Source organism: Ursus arctos, unplaced genomic scaffold (assembly GCF_023065955.2).
Source record: "Ursus arctos isolate Adak ecotype North America unplaced genomic scaffold, UrsArc2.0 scaffold_7, whole genome shotgun sequence".
Lineage (NCBI taxonomy): Eukaryota > Metazoa > Chordata > Mammalia > Carnivora > Ursidae > Ursus > Ursus arctos.
The window spans coordinates 55,940,087-55,961,372 of record NW_026623089.1 but is presented as its reverse complement, the minus strand read 5'-3'; the positions used below and the strand labels follow the sequence as shown (position 1 = coordinate 55,961,372).

General features: G+C 32.6%; 1 protein-coding gene across 6 annotated transcripts in view; it reads right to left on the bottom strand.

Moving 5' to 3' along the window:
• Positions 1–21,286, bottom strand: part of HERC4 (HECT and RLD domain containing E3 ubiquitin protein ligase 4) — a 132,423-nt gene that overhangs the window by 83,498 nt on the left and 27,639 nt on the right. For all 6 annotated transcript variants that reach the window (XR_003317476.4, XM_026504313.4, XM_026504314.4 and 3 more), the window contains 4 exons: positions 14,273–14,349; positions 10,973–11,194; positions 9,795–9,886; positions 1,250–1,380 (listed from right to left, as the gene is read on the bottom strand). Coding sequence is in view for 5 of the 6 variants with exons in the window: in XM_026504313.4 (XP_026360098.1) it covers positions 1,250–1,380; positions 9,795–9,886; positions 10,973–11,194; positions 14,273–14,349 (522 nt within the window). In the remaining variant the exon portion in view is untranslated. The remainder of the gene's footprint in view (positions 1–1,249; positions 1,381–9,794; positions 9,887–10,972; positions 11,195–14,272; positions 14,350–21,286) is intronic.

Here is a 21,286-nt window from a genome sequence, read left to right as displayed (position 1 = left end):
ATATCTACTACGTAGAAAAAATTAAGCTAAGTGGTCAAAACTTAGTCAAAGTACATTTTGTTTTTTGGGAATCTACCTAATTTAATCCACCAAAGGTGAAGCTCAATTTCAAAGCTGTGATGCTTCTCCCAAGAACTGGGAACCAATATTCCAATCCAACTTTTACCAATAACTAATTTTATGTGTTAAATAATTAACCGCTCAATTTCCTCATCCTTTAAATAAAAAAAAGTTGGAAAAGACAAAGAAAAACAAGATGATTTGTACTTTCCCTTCAAGTGTGATGCTATATACAATAAATACATATTCATTATTAATATCTTGCCCCGGATAAATTTGTTTCAAATAGAGAAAAGTAAAATAGTCAGTAGAAAAGATGTTTCTCCTGTTACTATTATCGCTCAGCAGCAAATTAGGCATTTAGGGAAGAATGTTTTCATCTTAGATACCTAAATTGCTAAACAGTTTGTTAAAAAAAAAAAAAAAAAAAATCCGGGGCGCCTGGGTGGCTCAGTCAGTTAAGCGCCTGCCTCCTGCTTCTCCCTCTGTCTGCTGCTCCCCCTGCTTGTGCTCTCTCTCTCTCTTTCTGTGTCAAATAAATAAATAAAACCTTTAAAAAAAACCCAAAAAACCCTACTTTCAGTTAGGAACTGCTATCTTCCGGTAATCTGCAAAAGGACCAACACAAAAGGAATAAGGAGAGACACCCCTATATGTTCTCCAGGCCTTTTGGAAAACTTGGAATTATTCCTTTGGCCACATATATGCAAATCCACAACAAAGGTTATAGTGTAGACATCAAGGGGATAGCCACTATTCAAAAAGGAATGCTCCACAAACATTACCATGGCAAAATGAAGTCTACAATGTTACCTAGCATGCTGTTGGCACTGTTGTAAATAAACAAGGGCAAGATTCTTTTTGTCTAGAAAATTTTTGTGTGTGCTGAAAACATTAAGCACTCTGAGAGCCAAGACAGATCTTCCTGAAACATGTAAAGGAAAATGATCAGAAAAAAAGGAAGCCAAACAAAAAAGTACTTGAATTCAACTAAGTGCCAGCCTGTTTCACCCAGAGAAGTACACTTTGTGAGAACCAATGGAAAGAAGCTTCAGCTGCTGGAACCCACTCCCTATAAATCCATGACTGGGTAGGTGTAAAAAAATAAAAGACCTCTGGACTGTTAAAAAAAAAAATCCTAAATAATTGTGTTACGGAGACTAAGATACTCTTTTATATAACAGCTTACCTTCCACAAGCAATCTGAGTGACAATGCTTCCCATAAGTTCAAAAACTTTCCTTGGGTTTATTTCATGACTGGTAGAGTTATGACCCAACTGACCATACCCTCCAGCTCCAAAAGTAAACACTCCACCTTCCTTTAAAAAAAAAAAAAAAAAAAGACAAAACCCTTTATCAATAGAAGGCCTGATAAAAGAAAATAATCTTCAAGAAAATAGATTAATCTTTATATATGGAGTCAATTTTTCTCTTCTATTGTCTTCATAATTTAACAGACGATAGCTGACTTTCCAAGGTAGAATATCTTAAACTTAAGAGAATTGCAGGCTATTTTCACATATTTTTAAAAGTACTTATGTTCTTATCATTATATGTAGCTGAAGCCATCATTAAAGCGATATTAATCATTTTTTGCATTGCCTTTCACAATTATTATATTCAAGATCTTGTTGAATCCCAAGTACATAACCTAAAAATGGTATCATCTTCAGTTTTCAAACTAGTTATGCTTAAAAGGCTCTGCAGAAAGAGTGCAATTAAACCAGAGTGCACAAATATAGATATTTTTAACACACAATTGCTACAATATACAGTTGACCCTCAAACAATGCAGGGGTTAAGGGTGTCAACCCCTTGGGCAGTAAAAAATCCACAAGCAACTTTTGCTTCCCCAAAAACTTTACTAACAGCCTACTTCTGACTGAAAGCCTTACTGATAATATAAACAATACCTAACTTAATCTTAATTTTTTTTGGTATTACTAGGCTACACAGTTTACCTGTGAGTTTTTTCAAATTGCTGCAAATCTTGAAAAACTTTATCAATATATTTGTTGAAAAAGATCTGTGTATAAGTGGACCCATTCAGTTCAAACCTGTGTTGTTCAAAGGTCGACTATATATATAGTCTTTAAAAAATTTATGGTAAAAATATACAACTGGATTAGGTTATGTATATAAAAAAGTAATTTATGATGACAGCTTAACACAAGCACAACTGGTTTTTCAATTCAACTGCTTTTCTTCAGAGTTGTAGCTGTATATACAATTTTATATTCTGCTTTCATCATTTAATAGCGTAAGTATATATATAGCTATGTAAAGAAATTGATTTTTCTTTTTAAAACTTTTTATCATGGAAAATTTCAAACAACTACACAAAAGTAAAGACATGTATATATAAATGTAAGTACAAATACATATATACACACACCATCATATAACCATCACTTGGCTTTTAACAACAAGCAAAAGTTAAATAATCTTGTTTCATCAATGCCCCTCCCATTTTCCTTTTTCAGGGTACTTTAAAGCAAAAAAAAGTACTGGAGTACTTTAAAGCAAATTGTGGACATCAAATCATTTCACCTATAAATGTGTACGTATCTCTAATGGCATATACCTTTCACATATATAAATACATAACACAGTAATACTATTAACACATTTTCAAAATTAATACTAATTTCCTTTTTTTGATAGAAATGGCAAAAGTGTTCATTTTTATTTCTTATGGTTTTTGTAACTGGTATCATTTTTTTCCAGTTTTATTTAGGGTATGATTGAACTGACAAAACTGTATATATTTGAAGCATACAATGTGATTTCACACATATACACTGTGAAATGACTACCACAAAGAAGTTAACACATCCATCATATAATATATACATATATATATATATATATATATATATATATATATATTTTTTTTTTTTTTTTTTTTTTAAAGAATGCTTCAGATCCACTCTCCTGGCAAGTTTCAGGCACACAATACAGTATTGTTAACTAGTCACCATGTTGTACATCAGATCTTCAGAACTTACTCTTACAACAGAAAGTTTGTACCCTTGACCAATTTCCCCCCATTTCCCCACCCCCACCCCAGCCCCTGGCAAGCAACATTCTATTCTCCATTTCTACAAATTTGACTTTTTTTAAGATTTCCCATATAAATGACATGATAATAGTATTTGTCTTTCTCTAGCTTATTTCACTTAGATTAATGCCCTCCAGGTTCATCCATGTTGTTGCAAATGCAAGTATTTCCCTCTTTTTTTGTGGCTGAATATTATTCCTGTGTGTGTGTGCATATACATATATGTATACATCACACATTTTCTTTATCCATTCATCTGGTAATGGACACTTACGTTGTTTCTTGGCTATTGTGAAAAATGCTACAATGAGCATGGGAGTGCAGTTATCTCTTCAAGAACCTGTTTTTATTTCCTTCAGGTATACACCCAGAAGTGGAATTTGCTGGGTCATAGAGTTTCATTTGTAATTCTTTGAGGAACCTCCATATTGTTTTCTATTTGCACCAGTTTACATTCCTACCAGCAGCGGGAACAAGGGTTCCCCCTTTCTTCACATCCTCACCAATACTTGTCCTTTGTTTTTATGGTAATAGTCATCCTAACAGGTGTGAGGTGTTTTCTCACTGTGGTTTTGATTTGCGTTTTCCTGATGATTGTGAGGTTAACACTAAGCACCTTTTCATGCACCTGTTGGCCCTTTGTTATATTCTTTGGAAAAGTACCTATTTAAGATCCTTTGCCCATTTCTAAACTAGATCATTTGGTTTAGCCATTGAGTAATCGGAGTTCCTTTTATATTTTGGATATTAACCCCTTATGAGATTAATGGTCTGCTAATATTTTCTCTCATTCCATAGGCTGCCTTTTCGTTTACTGTGTCCTCAGCTGTGCAAAAACTTCATTTGTTGTACCACCTATTTTTGCTTTTGTTACTTGTGCTTTTAGTGTCATATCCAAAAAATGATTACCAAGACCAATGTCAAAGGGCTTTTCACCCCGTTTTCTTCTAGGGTTTTAGTTTCAGGTCTTAACATTTATGTCTTTAATTCATTTTGAGTTACATTTTGTTAATGGTAAAATTTGGGGTCCAATTTCTTTCTTTTGTATACAGATATCCAGTTTTCCCAACACCATTTATTGAAGAGACCAAACTTTCCCACTGTGTGTTGTTGGAGTCTTGTACTGATTAGTCAACTACACATATGCAGGTTTATTCCTGGGCTATCTATTGCTTGCTCTACATGTTTGTGTTTATGCCAGTACCACACTATATTGATTTCTATAGGTTTGTAAGATAGTCTGAAACCAGGAGCTTGATGCTCCAGCTTTGCTGTTCTTTCTCAAGATTGTTTTGGCTATTCCTGGTCTTTTGTGGCTCCATATGAATTTCAGGATTGTCTGTCCTATTTCTGTGAAAAATGCCACTGGAATTTTGATGGGGTTACACTGAATCTGGGGATCACTTTCAGTAGTACAGACATTTTAACAAGATTAATTCTTCTAATCCAAGAACATGCACTATCTTTCCATTTATTTGTGTCTTCTTCAATTTCTTTCATTGATGTCTTATACAGTTATCAGTGTACAGGTCTTTCACTCCTTGGTTAAATTTATCCCTCGGTATTTTATTGTTTTTGATGATATTGTACATGGGGATGCTTTCTTAATTTCTCTTTCAGAGTTTGTTCTTAGTGTATAGAGATGCAACTGATTTTTGTATGTTGACTTTGTATCCTGCAACTTTACTGAATTTATTTATTAGAACAGAGTTTTGGTAGTCTTAAGGGTTTTCTATATACAATATTATGTCATCTGCAAACAGAGACAATTTTAGTTTTTCCTTTATAATTTGGATGTCTTTTATTTTTTTCTTTACTAAAATCGCTCTGGCTAGGGCATTTAGTACTATCTTCAACAGAGGTGAAGAGGGTGGGCATCTCCATCTTATTCTTGATCTTACAGGAAGAACTTTCAGCTTTTCACCACTGAATGATGTTAGCTGTGGGTTTGTCATTTATGGCCTTCATAATGTTGAGGCATATTCCTCCTATACTTTACTGAGAATTTTTATCATGAGAGGATGTTGAATTTCGTGAAACGCTTTTCCTGCATCTATTAGAATGACTAATGACTTTTAACCTTCATTCTATTAATGTGGTGTTGACTGATTTGCAGATGTTGAACCATTCTTACATCCCCGTGATAAATCTCACTTGATCATGGTATGTGATCATTTTAATGTACTGTTAATTTTGGTTTGCTAGTATTTTGTTAAGGAGTTTTGCATTTTGTCCATCAGGGATATTGGCCTGTGATTTTATTTTTTTGTAGTGTCTTTGTGTGGCTTTGGTATGAGCATAATAGTGGCCTCATAAAATGCATTTAAAGATGTTTCCTCCTATTTTTTTGAAGAGTCTGAGATGGACTGGCACTATTAATTAAATGGCAGAATTCACCAGTGAAGCCATCTGGTCCTGGTTTTTTTCTGTTGTTGTTGGGAGATTTTTGATTAGTGATTCAATCTCCTTACTAGTTAAAGCTCTGTTTAGATTGGCTATTTCTTTATGATTCAGTCTTGGTAGTTTGGATGTTTCCAGGAATTTATCCATTTCATTTATGTTATCCAATTTGTTAGCATATAATTGTTCATAGTAGTTTCTTATAATTCTTTTATTTGTGCAGTTATCAGTTGTAATGTCCCCTCTTCATTTTTGATTTTGAGTCTTTTTTCTTGTCTCCCTAAAGATCTGTCGTGGGTTTTTTTGTGTATTTTGTTTTGTTATCTTTTCAGGAAAACAGTTCTTAGTTTTGTTGATCTTTTCTAATATATTTTTTGTTTCTATTTCTGCTCTGACCTTTCTAATTTTCTTCCTTCTCCTAATCCTGGGCTTGGTTTGGTTTTCTTTTTTCCCTAGTTCCTGGAAGTATAAAGACTGTCTCTTTGAGAGCTTTCTTTTTCTTTTTTCTTAAAGAAGCTGTTTATTGCTATAAACACTTTATTGGATATGCAGTGATATAGTTTATCACTACCTATCCCCTGTAGAGCTGTTTTTGCTGCATCCCTTAAGTTCTGATATGTTGTGTTTCCATTTTCACTTGTTTCAAGATATTTATTTCTCTTTTACTTATTTTTTGACCCACTGATTGTTCAGGAGTGTGCTTTTAAATTTCCACATATCTGCAAATTTTCCGGCTTTCCTTCTATTATTGATTCATACCATTATCATTGGAAAAGATACTTGCTATGATTTCAATCTTAAATTTGTTGAGACTTGTTTTATGACCTAACATATGATCTCTCCTGCACAATATTGTTGTATGCTTGAGAAGAATGTGTATGTGCTGTTGTTGGATAGAGTGCTCTGTATCTGTTAGATCCATTTGATATGAAGTGTAGTTCAAGTCCTATATTTCCTTATTGACTTTCCATACAGATGACCTATCTGTTGTTGAAAGTGGGGTACTGGAGTGCCCTACCATTACTGCTGTCTATTTCTATTTCCAGCTCTGTTAATATTTGCTTAATATTATTTAGGAGCTCTTATGTTGGGTGCATATATAAGTAGAGTTGTTATATCCTCTTCGTGAACTGACCCCTATAATTTTAATTTCTTAATATCTGATACTGAGGCCATGTTTAAATTTCCTGATTATTTTATTACATCACATCAAAGTATATATCTGGTTGGTAATGTTAAAAATAAGTGGGTTAACAAGTTTCACAGCCCAATCCATCCACATTAAGCTTAATGTTTCAATCTTTGTCTTGATCCACTATTAGGGAACAAAATGGAGATTTTCTAATCTTATTATTTCTTCTAGATTTATTAGTTGGCATTCTTCTCTAGAGAACTTAACTCATCGGCTATTAAGTTACTCTGAAATACAATCTGCAAATGGGAGGCAGGGGAAATATGCTTCTTTCTCATTTACTAATTTTTTAAAAAATGAGTTGTTGTCTTAGCAACTTTCAAAGATAAGCAATGAAGTTTGCTTTGTACTGACGTGAGGAAGAAAAGTATTATCACGGACTTTTATACATTTGGTATATTTCCATTTATTGCCATCGTTATTTCTTTTTGTGAAAACTCCTGGATGTTGTCCCTCTGACATGACCTTAGTCCTCTTTTTTGTAACACATAATACCCAAGGCTGTTCTTAGACTTCTTCCCCCCAGATATGGAAACGGACCCTTCTCTAAGAAGCCTCGGTTATTTTTCATAGAGAGTCTACAATAATCAAGGGGTGCCCACTGCTTCCAGATTGTACATGGCTAATTACTTCTAGGACCATTCAGTGGTCATAGCAAAAAAAAAAAATTTTTTTTGAAGGAAAAGAATAAGAGTTCATAATGATACTCTTAAAAATGATTAAAAGTAAAGATCACAGGATTTTAATTTAATTCTTAATGTTTCATATCTCTTTTAAGCTGAAGGTCATAGTTTCTAATGACAGTAAATTACTTATTTGCTTTATCCTATCCTGTATGTAATATATTGAGAATACTACTACCAATTTTATTACTGATAGTAAGACTACAGAAGGCAGTTTAAAATTTTGGGTGAATTCAGTTTATCTTTAGGCTATTTCCCACTAGTGATATACAACAAAATATTGTATTTTATAAGGACTTAATTAAAAGAATTCTCCTTTTGTAGTTGTGCCACTGGTATTTTTTTATTTTTAACTTTTTAAGAATTGCTTTAAAAGATGTATGTTTGCTTTTTAATTATGTGTAACAGTTTCTAGGTTCTAAAGCAAAACTGTAAAGCAAAGTACATATGATCTAGCTATTAAATATTTAAAAAATATAAATACCATGTAACATGTTCATTTTTTACCCCTCCCACTTATACAAAAGGCAACTATTCTGTACCTTCTTTTTACTTAATATATCCTAAAAATATTTCACAGCATAATATAGAGATCTTCTTCATTCTATTTTACAAGTCATATAAACATGACTTGTAAATACCTATTTTACAAGTCCTATGTGATTACCACAGTTTATTTAACTAGGCTGGTACTGAAGGACATCTGCATTCTTTCATTCTTTTGCTATTAAAATAATGCCACAATAAATGGCTTTGTGCATATATAATTTCCTATCTTTGGGACAGATTTTTTAAAGTAGGATTGCTAAGTCAAAAGATGTACGTATATGTGATTTGCATAATGAATTTGTAAATGAACTTGAAAAAATCTGACATCTTTATGATAGTGTGTTCACACCCATTAACATACATGTCTTTATATTTACTGTTTTTTAAAATCTGTTTTTAAATTGCTTAGGTAGGTTTTACACAAGGAAACTGCTTCATAAAGCAACCCTAATTTATTTGCAAAAAGTCCTTCTAGAAAAAAAAAAAAGATACATGGATATGGAACTGTATTCTAACTTAAATCAAGGTAAAATAAAATATTTTCCTGTTGGGATATTTAAAACTATCTGATTTTGTTTAAAATAATATACACCAAAAATTCCAGTGAGCAAGTATCACCAGCTACTATCTTGAAAGGAATACAGAATATTAAAATTAAAAAAAAAAATCAACAGATATAAATAGTTACATATCCTGGGAAAATAAGGTAAGTGGTTATTTGAAGGGCTGAATTTGATAAGCATTAACATTGTGAGTCTTTCTACCACAAAGATAGTCCTAAGGAATAATATACAAAATATTTTTTACTATTATTTCAACATAGCCTTATTTCTTCTAACCACCCACGACAGAAGAGAATGACTAGATTTATAACTTGCCAACATGAGTTACTAAAACTGTAGTGATTACATTTGTAATTTGAATGATAAAAATAAAATACGATAAGATTAGCAGGTAAAACTTCCTTACTAAAATGCAGTAATACAAGTTTTGAAAAATCAACTTTTATAATTAGTCATCATATTTTTAAAAGTACTCTGAGTACATTATACTTCATAATGACAAAGAATAATTCTTATCAAAAAAAATTCCAAATGTGGGAGTGTGTAGAATTTTGTGTATGTAGAAGTCTGATTAGAAGTTAATTTTTTCTTGCTAATATTATCTACTATGTAGAGTGAAGATAAAAGAGCAAAAACATTAATTTCTAATTCAGCTAATAAAAACTGTGCCCGTTCCTTTATGTAAACATGACTATAATAAATAATGTTTTTATTTTCATTTAACTTCTAATCACTACAGAACTACACAGTCCTGATAATGAAATGGCACATACCCAAGAAAGTTACAGTACAGAGTTAAAACCATTAACAAGATTGTGATGAAAGCTCATTATAATTGTTTGCATAATACTTAGCCTACGGTTAACAGATTCATTCTCCTCTATTACTTGTTATACCGTACTTATAAGCCAAATGGGAGTTAAATTAAAATTTGGCAGTTATGCAATATAAATGGGATACATAGAGGATGACAAATCTGACAAACTAAACAGGAATTTTTTCATTCAAAATATTTAAACAGTATCTCACATAAAGCTGAGAAACTCAACAATACATAGTTAATCATACTTAATAGTAGATCATAATTCACATTTCATAACATAAAACGAAGTTGAAAACAAGGTAAATTCTTTTTGACAAGTAATAATCTAGTTCTTGTCTTCAAAATAAATTACTTTTTTGACATCAGTAACACTCAAGTTTAATGTAAATATCACGAAAACATTCACTAATTATAAATAACTACCATGAGTAATAATAAAGAAGTTTTATAGGAGTACAATACCTTGGTTAGTGCAGCAGTATGATCTTCTCCACAACAAATATAAACTATTTTCTGAGTTCTTAGTGACTTTAGTAAATTAGGAACATACCTATCTGAAAATTCCAACAAGAGACGTTAACGGTATTTTTTAAGTTAAAACTCTTCTAAATTGTGTTTCCTCTACACCTTCCCAAGCTCAGCAGACAGTGATAAATAATTTTAACTGTGATTCAATGATTCTGTAGTACAAGCCTACTTAATTGGGTTCCCAGGTCTTTCTATTCATGCTGCTGTGATAAAGGAGGGTTTTAATGAGTAATTTAAGTGTTAAACTGCCTTAACACCAATCTGCACAGAACTAGAAATCAAGGAATTTCAAAGCTATTTGCTTCTAATATCATTCTTTATATTCACCTCATGATAACTGAACTCACAGGAGTCTATTTAAATACCTGAAAATTATACTTTCTGCTATTTTGTAGCAGAAAAGAAATATGCCGTTATCAGACATTTTTCTTATGCAGAACAAAATATTTTAAAATTCTGAGTATTATCTGCTTATCATTACCAGTTGTTACTAGACCAACAACTCACTTTTGTCCACTTAAATCATCACAGTTATGCTGAATTTTATGAAATTAGTGTCTGTATTTCAGATATTGGCATCTGAATTAACAGTTATGAAAAATCAGTTCCAAGATACTGACTTGTTTCAAGTAATTATAATTTCTAAAATTCCAATTGTTTATTTTCATGACTCTAGAATCAATGTTAAAAGTGAAGCCCAAAATAAAGATTTAATAACTCAGATTATTTTAATATTTCCTTGAAAAACTCCAATAGATTAACACTTCATGTTACTTTCCAGAATAATTTTACAACTTCTTTCCACCAATGGTGGCCAATAATGTGATTACCAATTAAAGCACTGTTTTTCACAACTTTCTTTTAATGAACATCTAACAAGAATTTTTCCAGATATATTTTCTGGAGTTTATTTTGTGATAAAATGGTATTTTTTGGCATTCCCACCATCCCTTAAAAATATTATCAAATGGAATTTTTAAATAAACCTCTCATCCCCTTCTCCACATCAGGGAAGACTTGGGTACATTTCTTTCTGACATTAAGAATCACTGATCCATCTCAAAAGATCATTTCTTTTTAAGTACATTTATTTATAAATAATGAGAACCTACCATTTTCATCATTAAGACCTAGTTGACCAAATTTGTTGCGTCCCCATCCAAAAATAGCTCCAGAAAGGGTGAGTACAAAACTATGGGCTCCTCCTGCTGCAACTTGCGTGAAAGGGATTCCAAGCAAAGACTTAATCAGCTGTGGTGAAGCCTGCTTTTTACAGTCAATGCCTAAACCCAACTGGCCATATTTATTTTGTCCCCAACAGAAGACTTCACTTGCTGTAAAACAGAAATTATAAAATTAACTATTTTCTTCACACACACAAAAATTTCACTTGAAGACCATCAGTTACTTTGGGACATTCCTCTCTCATCAAATGGAAATATATATTCCCCTTTTTTAAGTTTCTTATATGGAAACATAATACCACCCAGAAGAACATTCTGTATTAGTACACTTTAAGTTTGACCCACTTTACTAATGAACGGGTAAGTCACATAACTGAGGGTAATCTCATTTCCTTATGTTTCTTAAGATAGGACCATTCCTTTTTAATATTCCTAAAGTCTCACTTTTATTCTGTGATTTATCCCAAAAGGCACTCAACCAGGCTCAAGCCTTCAGTTATTATATACTGATCACATTCAAAATTTTATTACTACACCAGACCTCTCTTATGAGCAATAAACCCATGTATCTAATTGTTTATCTGACATCTACACTTGGATATTACAAAGGTACCTCCAGCTCTGCGTGTTCCAAACAGTTTATGACCCCCACCCTACCTCCCATATCTGGACATATTCTCAGTGTTCTCCATCTCAATAAATGATATTATAACTGATTCAGTAGCACAAGCCATAAACAGTCATGCTTAACTCTTCTCTCCTCTTACCTTATACACAAATTTATATCAATCAATCATATATCACCACATAACATACAGTTTTCCTTCTAAAGAAAAATACGGCAAATAGATCCACTCCTCACCATCTCTGTTTGTCACTTTTGCTCCCTCAACCGCCACCCTGTTTTGCAACTTTAGACATCTTTTTATTTTATTAAAAAAATGGCACTAATAACTGACACACTGATCACCGTTTTGAAAATTCATACTATAAAATAGTACACACTTAAAAGTAAGTTTCCCTCTAAAATTAGACTTTGGGTCCTCTCCCAAGAGACAACCACTCCTACCAATTACTGGTATGTTCTTCCAGAAATATTACATGGACATACTAGCAGACATCTGTATATATACAGAGATACTATTAAAATACAGATTTGATAATGTGGCTCACCTGAAGAAAAGGTATCAGAGCCTTCCCACTGACACTGAGATAAGCACTTTTAACAAGGCCTGTAACATTCTATATAATCTACCTACGTTTCCAAGCTCATTTCATACCAGTCTATTCCCTCACTATACTCTAGTGATATTTGTCTTCCTTTACATTCTCCAATGCCCATTTCTCACACACTTGAAGTTCCCTCTGTGTACACCTTCCTCTCATCTTTGTCTAGTTCACTTCTACCGTCTCCCAGCAGGAAGCTTTCCCTGGTTGTCCAGATTAAGTCCAGTTCCCGTTATATGTTCCACATATCCTAAACTTTTTTCTTTACAGTCCTTTTTCATAGTATGTAATTATATTGTTATTTATATGAATATGACTGCAACATAAGGGCTAGCAGCATACTGCTTACCACTATATACTATACACTCCAATATGCCTAGTTCATACTGAGGGATCAAAAAAAAAAATCATTAAATGAGTAAAATACTGCTAAAGCGTGAAGTGAAGCCCAACAAGGCAAAAGAATCCCTGTAAGTCAAGACAGAAAACTGCCCTCCTCGTCAGTAAAACTTCTGGGTTTAAATTGACCTTGGATCTACCTACCTAAATATCAAAAGAAGAGCTGACAAAGTAACAACCAATACAGGGATGCCAGCTTCCCCATTGCCTATAGAAATTCAAATGCCTTAAGTAAGGCATTTAAGGCCTTTGTAACATACTACCTCAACTGAAGTATCAGTATGTCTCCCATGATCACAATATCCACATAAACCACATGCTAATAGTCAAATACACAAAATACTTTCCTCATTCTATGCCTTTACTAGTACTGTCACCTTTGCCAATTCTCAACACTTCCCCTAGCTACTTCACATTTCTGATTCTGAACAAATTTTATTCATCTTTTAAAGACTTGCATCAAATACCAATTCCCTCTTTTTCGTTAATAATTTTATTGATTTCACACTTTTTTCTTCATTCACCTAGCACTTTACTTTGACCTTGACCAAAACAGTATTTTTCTGTCTCAAACTAGTTATTTGTATGTCTGCCCCCTCCACTAGATGGTATAGTCCCTAAAATAATTCTATTATCTTACCTATATTTCCCCATAGCTATACCCTAGTGCCGTATTCACAGTAGGCCTAGACACTTAATGAATTAAATAACAGTAATATTGCAGCCACTGGAGCTTATTTTTTTAATGGTAAAAACCAACATAGTAACCCATGCTACAATCCTTAGCTGGCAGATGAAGAAGTTAAATGAATAAGAAACAAAAGCAAACAAACCTAATAGGATGCTTAGCCTTCTTTGTTTTTATTCATAAAAAGTCTGACATCAAATGAGATCGGGCAAGTTATAACCTTCCCCCTCTATGAAGGCATAGCATTTAGCAGACTATAGAACAATTAGACACAAAAATCAATTCCATGTCTATATACTAACAATAACAACTTGAAAATGATTCAATAATAAAAAATATCATTTGATATCTAGGGCAAAATCTAATAAAAGATGTATAAGATCTCTCCACAGAAAACAAAATACTATTGAGAAAAATTAAAAGGAGATTAAAATAGAGGGATATAACACGTTCAAGAATTGAAAAAATTGGGGCGCCTGGGTGGCACAGCGGTTAAGCGTCTGCCTTCAGCTCAGGGCGTGATCCCAGCGTTATGGGATCGAGCCCCACATCAGGCTCCTCTGCTATGAGCCTGCTTCTTCCTCTCCCACTCCCCCTGCTTGTGTTCCCTCTCTCGCTGGCTGTCTCTATCTCTGTCAAATAAATAAATAAAATCTTAAAAAAAAAAAAAAAAGAATTGAAAAAATCAATATTGTAAAATTTTCCTAAAATTGACTTACAGAAACAATGTAATCCCAATCAAAATCCCAGTAGTCTGTGTGTCTGTGAAGACTGAAATGTATATGGATATGAAAAGGATCAAAAAGAACCAGGACAATCTTGAATTTCAAGAACAAAGTTGGAAGACTTTCTGCTCAATTCAAGTATCCAATAATAAAAGCGAAAAGGGGCAAGAAAATAAAAATAATGCTTACCTTTAGAAAGTGCAAGTGAATGATAGTAACCGCAAGCAACCTGTACTATCTGGATATCTGACAAACTTTTAATATTTCTAGAAAATAAGAAAGGAGATCAAAATCAGTTAATTCCATTTAATAAATGTATCCTGAATACTATTTATTAATGCCATTTATTGACCACTTACTATGTGCAAGTAGTTTCCTACTGACCTAGCAGTTCATGCTATTTTTTATATGTCCATTTTATCCAACTATTTATGCTAAAAACAAAATCAAATGTGAAAAAAATTAAGAGGTGTAATGAGAAAGCAGGTTGAAAAAAGAATTTAGGCAAACTATGCTCACACCTCAAGTATTCCTCACAGTGCTTTTGTAATTCAGATACCTTCTTTTATCAAAAGAAATCTTTAGCTCAAAGTGTCAAACCTGGCAATAGATTTGTAAAACAAATGTACATGATCTAATTTGTCTAAAATTGATGTTTGGTCTAGTTGAATACATGTTCTCTACCAGATTCCTTAAGAACCAACAGGGATTCTTATCGTGCGGTGTTACCAATTCACAAATTATGAAACTTATTCCTTTTGAGCTATCCTTTTCCTTTACATCTAAATCAGTGATAGCAAACTTAATTCTTTACTAGAGAAATTTATCAATTCACATGTATTATGATCACTGATATGTTCAGTCATATTTCCGCCATCTTGAATTTTTCCTTATATTTTTATAGTTTCTTCCCCCCCCCTTTCTGATTTTTCCTTAACTGCAATGTAATTCTGAAGGCTAATTTTTAAAGCATTACAGAAATCAAGTAACTTTGTGCATCAAACATCCCAGGTGTTTCTTATGTAGTTCCCCTTCTCCTGGTCATTGTTTTTCCTGAATGAGTGTTTTCAAGGTAAAAAGGTGGGGAGGAAACATATGTTTCTTATTTCCCTTTACCTGATACTGCCACCTGACCTGATTCTGCCATTTGAGAGTCCGGAGCAAGTTCTGACCAGAGTTTCGATACCCATGATTTTCGGGAGGCAGCTTCAGCAAATCAAATTTTGAGTAGGAGAAAGGAGAGTTACTCTAATTCCATATTGTTGTATTAAAAATATTTTTATTTAGTGGATTTATGTTCTTAACTACAAAACCTGAGAGTTGCACTGCTATAATTTAGCAGAATCCAATGCACCTTCAGATTTTCAAATGTAGCAAAATGCCATTTTTTCTGCAATTAGCAAAACCAAACTCTAGCAATGCAAAAATAAAAAATAAAAAAACACATGGAATGTACAATTGTGCTGAAGTTAACTGAACATTTACTGTTACTGTTTATGCATATTAGGCACATGATACACTGACCAGTGAACTATATTAAATATTTTTAAACTATATTAACTATTTTTAAAAACTGTTTCAGGTATCAAATCCAAATAAAACATTTCAAATACTACACTCTCATAGCACCTTATATTTTTTCCTTCACAGCATTTGTCTCTGTTAATTACTAGTGTACTTATTCATTCAATTATTACTAGCGTACTCTGCTAAATAATTAGCTCTATAGACACAGACAATGTGTCTTATACTCACAGGCTCCCCAGCACTTACCACAGTGCCTGGCAAAAAATATGTAATGAATATACTGTTAAAGGATGAGTTTATAAAGTCTTTGAGGCTTTAGTATTAAACTATTCATAAAGTCTGTCCCTAAAACTTCTAAATTTGCATAGCAATTTATACTCGGTGACTTTCACATTTCCAAAATTATCATAAGGCTTGGAATATAACATAAATGCTAATTTCTTTAGCCATGTCTGCTACAGCGACAAGGAAATATATTCTTCTGTGCCATTACTATTTAAAAAAAAAAATCTCCTTTCATCTCCATGTAAATTAATTCGCTGAAGGTTTGGGGAGCCAAAGCAGGATATGTTTTTCTTCTTGCCCTTTTTTTTTTTTTTAAGCTTTCAGGAATAAAAGAAAGAAAATACTGAATGGTAATAAGTTACCATATTAGTTCCCCATGTTCCATTTTTCCTAAGGAGATAACAAATTAGAAAATTCTAAATGAAACAGAATTTTTTTAATTCATCAAAAGTAATTCTCTTTAAGTAAAAAAGCAAATGTAAATGTTTTCAGATTTTTTAAACGATTCAAATGCACTTAAGTAAAATAAGCCAAAATTAATTTTGTAAATAAAAATACATACTTATACATACACACTACCTGAAGATTCCTAATTAACCAGAACTATGAAGAGAAAATCAGAATTTAGAAATCTAGGGTCAACATTTTCTAACTGCTTATATATCTGAAATAACTCCCTAAAGTTTAGATTATGTCAAACATTTTAAATGGCTATGACATCACTAAATGATTCACTGTAAAGAACTGAATCCTTTACTGTATTTTGAAAGATGTTTGAAATTTGTAAGAAAACATTTAATAAACTTGGAAATAAGATTTGTACTCCCTCCCTTGGGAAGTCTGCCAAAATATATTAATTGTTGAATATGGGTGTTACTGTACCGTTACACTTTACAATTTAATGTACACAGGCATTAGAGGCAGAAACCAGGCACTTCCAGTTGTTTGTGAAGGTAAAATTCCAACAATTGTTAACAAAGACTAGTAAAAACTTTACAGTACATAATTAAAAATTTCAGAACTAAAACATTTAATATTTTGCCAAATTCAAACTCAACACGGTATTTACATTAAGTACACCTTTTTGTAAGTCAATTACACCTCAGTAAAGTGGTTTTAAAAATATATTTTACCAGTAACAGTGAAGCCATAACTTCCTTAGTGATTTGAGAAGTCTTAGCACAAACTCTTTTTTCAATTTTGAAAAATTAATGCTAACAATCCAGTCTCTACCATTAAGAAATACTTTTTCTTTTTAATCTAAAATCGTAATATATGTTCAAAACTGAGTGAAGTTAAGAAAATAAATTTTACTTTTGACCAAGCTGACAAGTCAAACATATTTAATTAGTTTCTATAATCCAGAAATAGCTTTTCTCAGAAGGATCATGTTATACTACCCTCTCACAGTTTTTATTGCATATGTCTAAGAAACAGAATTTAAAAAAAAAAATTTATTGCCAAAAACTGGTTTTGTTTTTTTTTTAAGATTTTTTATTTATTTATTTGACAGAGAGAGACAGCCAGTGAGAGAGGGAACACAAGCAGGGGGAGTGGGAGAGGAAGAAGCAGGCTCCCAGCGGAGAAGCCTGATGTGGGGCTCGATCCCAGGACCCTGGGATCACGCCCTGAGCCAAAGGCAGACGCTTAACGACTGCGCCACCCAGGCGCCCCCAAAAACTGGTTTTTTAAAGTTTGCATGGAAAAGTATGTATTTCCATTTATATCAAACTAAAAGACGGTAAAATTAGGCTTAACTTTTTTTTTTTATAAAGGTGTAACATATATCCTACATAAAAAGAAATAACTAGGCAGAAATGCAGGTCTATAGGCAAACCATAGGACACTCTTAAATATAGGGAACAAGTTGAGGGTTGCTGGAGGGGAGTTCGGTGGGGATATGGGGTAACTGGGTGATGGGCATTAAGGAAGGCATTTGATGTAATAAGCGCTGGGTGTTATATGCAACTGATGAATCACTAAATTCTACCCCTGAAACTAATGCTACACTATATGTGAACTTGAATTTTAAAAAAGTTTTTAAAGAAAGAAATGCAGGTCTACAGAGACTAGCATTAATACTGAATAATCGTCTTTCCCCAAGGAGTAGTGATTTCAAAACAAAATAAAATTAGAAGTAGCGGGGCGCCTGGGTGGCACAGCGGTTAAGCGCCTGCCTTCGGCTCAGGGCGTGATCCCAGCGTTCTGGGATCGAGCCCCACGTCAGGCTCCTCTGCTATGAGCCTGCTTCTTCCTCTCCCACTCCCCCTGCTTGTGTTCCCTCTCTCACTGGCTGTCTCTATCTCTGTCAAATAAATAAATAAAATCTTTAAAAAAAAAAAAAAAAGTAGGAAAAGATTATCAAAGTAGTAACAGTTTCAAATATAACCTATTACTAATTTTACATTCTTCTTTCATTTTAAAGTATTCTTAAATACTCTTATCTGCTGGCATAAAAATGGATTTTGTTCTCAAGAAAGTACAGCCTAATGTGAATCTTCACTTTTCTGACCATTCTTACAAACATTATGACACTAATTTTTTAAAGATCTATTAACATATAATTGAGCTTCCTCCTGTCTTCTACATGTTTTATTCAAAATGAATGCACAATTTACAAAGCTGGCTGACATCTCTAAGCATACAGAAAAAGCCTTGCATCTAAAAATGGTTTCATACCACAATTCAGAAAGAAAAAAAAAAATCACTGGCAGTGTTTCATAAAAATATATTTCTATATCGTATATTATTTTGATAGAATTTCAAACATATTTGTTTATGACAAAATGAAACTGTTCTTAAGAGTAAAGTTGTTTGGATATAAAGATGAAGTAAGTTATGTCAGGACATCATAATCTCATCCGTTCTAGATGAACTCAGTGGCTCAGCTGCAGCTCCACTGGGTGCTTACCAATAAAAACACATGAAGAAAAACTCCAGCTACAGGACATTTAAACTATAAATACTAAGAGTTTGTAAGGACTATCCCAGACTCTTAGGTCTTAGCTGATCTAAATAGCTCTCCAAAGACAGGGCAATTAGTGCTAGCCACAGTAAAGGAGACTTTAACTTTCAGTGGTAAAAACCGAGTGCAGTCCTAGGGAAAAGATCCTCTTGCCCATCAACACTTGCTAGGTTATCCTTCCTTGCCAACATGCTCTAGAACAGGGGATTTTACTTTTGTGCTGGCAGGAGGACAGCAGCTCTCAGTTGGCTAAGCCATCTCTCCCTAGTATCAAGTCAAATAAATGTACACCTCAACTAAATTTGATCTTTCTTACTATCATCTCTTGCTTGGAACAACAGTATGATTTATGTAATCTATCACTGGTTTGGAGTATGTTATTTATCCCATATGCTACTGGCTTGTGAAATTCCTTCAGTAAACCCGTGTTAAATAGACGGCTGGCAAAGACAAACTCAGTCTCTAAGCATGATTTGCCCACAAACAAAATATACTGAAATACTAAATTGCCCTTTAATATGTGAAAATATCAGTAAAAACTACATATATGTCATAACAAATCAGATCAGTCCACCAAAAACGGAGTAGGTTGAACAGGAGAAATGCCTTAACACAGAGCTTAAAAGTTAATACACATACTTAGCAAATACAAAAAACACACAAGTTTAAACCAAATGTCTCAAATAAGATTTCTTTCAGGTCCCCATCCAGGTTCATGAAATAGTGAAGTCACAAATACATAATTTATTATAGGGAACTGTTCAAATAAAATTACGTTTCTTTCCATTTACAAAGTATCTATGGATCACTGACTGAAATCCCCTATATTAGAAGTGAAGAGCAACAAAAATATAAGTATGATTTTAAGAAACCAGTGGAGTAAATATAAAAGAAATTAGAAAGCTTTGACATAAAACATGGTTTTGAGACATAATGGTTTGAGACACGATGACATAAATCGTGATTTAGAAAATCTCACACGTAAGCCCCTTCTCAATCGTAAAAACACAAAATTTTAAGACTCTTAAATTAAAAATCCCATTCTACAACAATTATTTGTGCTTTGTATTACTATCTAGCCAATAGCTATTTGGTTGCAAATTACCATTTCCTGAAATAAATCAAAACTGAAATAACTAAAAAACTCAATTTACTTAGCTTAAGGGAAAAAAATTTTCTCCCAAGAGCACCATCAGTAAGAGATATTAAAAGCATAATGGGAGTTGTGTTTGTTATTTAATTGTTATAACAAAAGAAATTAAGGGGAAGAAATTTGGGGAGTTCTGTGGAATTTAGTTACAAGGTCAGTCAAGGAGACATGTGAATATATATGAGGTATCCAAAAGTCTCAACTGACAGTTTTTACTAGAACAAATAAAAATCGTTAAAGACCAAAAAAAAATTTTCATAAATTCAAACAAAACAAATACTTTAAACGAATACTTTTAATTTCTCAATAAACATACATGAAGAAAGGTCACAGGCTTACTAAAGGAACTGGCTATCTTTCCTAGTTAAAAAAAAGAACTCATTTCTAACAGTAAGAGTTCTGTTCTGAAATATATTATTAGTTCCTGTATTCCATTTTCTTAACCTAGTAAGTTATATCCTATTTCTTAAACCAAAACAAACATTATCAATGTTACATTAAAAACAAAATATCTAAATGTGTGTAAAAATAATGCTACCTAGATTTATATCTAAAATTAGTTTAATACCTTTGTTTCTCTGAAGAGTTTTCTTTTGTCCCTATAACTATTACTAGGAAGAAAGAACAAGAGTTTAAGGAAGCAAGAATTTGTATAATTTAAAAAACAAAGCGTGAGTTACTGTATTATTTATGTATTTAAAACAAACTGGATACTTTTCTTTAAATCTGTATATTTTTACCTAAATATATTCATGCTCTTAGAATTTTTAACATTAAAACAATGGCTATGCCTTATGTAAATCTCTAAGACTACACAACATTAACAAGGCATTTATTTTTTAATTTTGAAATAATTTAAGAAGAATTAGTGATATAAATTAAATCGTGGCCGCTGCTTTGTAAAAAAGTGGAAAGTGACTAAATTCTTTTTACAATAAGCATGTGGGACTTCTATATTCAATAAAAACAATAAAAAAACAAGATAGAAAAACATGTAACCAACCAATATTTAATAAATATTTCAATAGCTGGGGTACTCAAGACAGAACTAGTTTAAATTAACCTAAACCACTTAAAAATTTTCATATTCCCCATCCCTTTTCTTTACAAACATAAATAACTTAGGAGAAAATATGTAGTACATAAAAAATAGCACTCAGCCCAAATTAAAGGCAACCTACCTAGTAAACTTCCTTAAGAACTCAAATGGGAGAAATAACTAGATGTCAACTCTTACTTGCCCACAGTAAGCAAAATAATTTAGATAACAAATTTA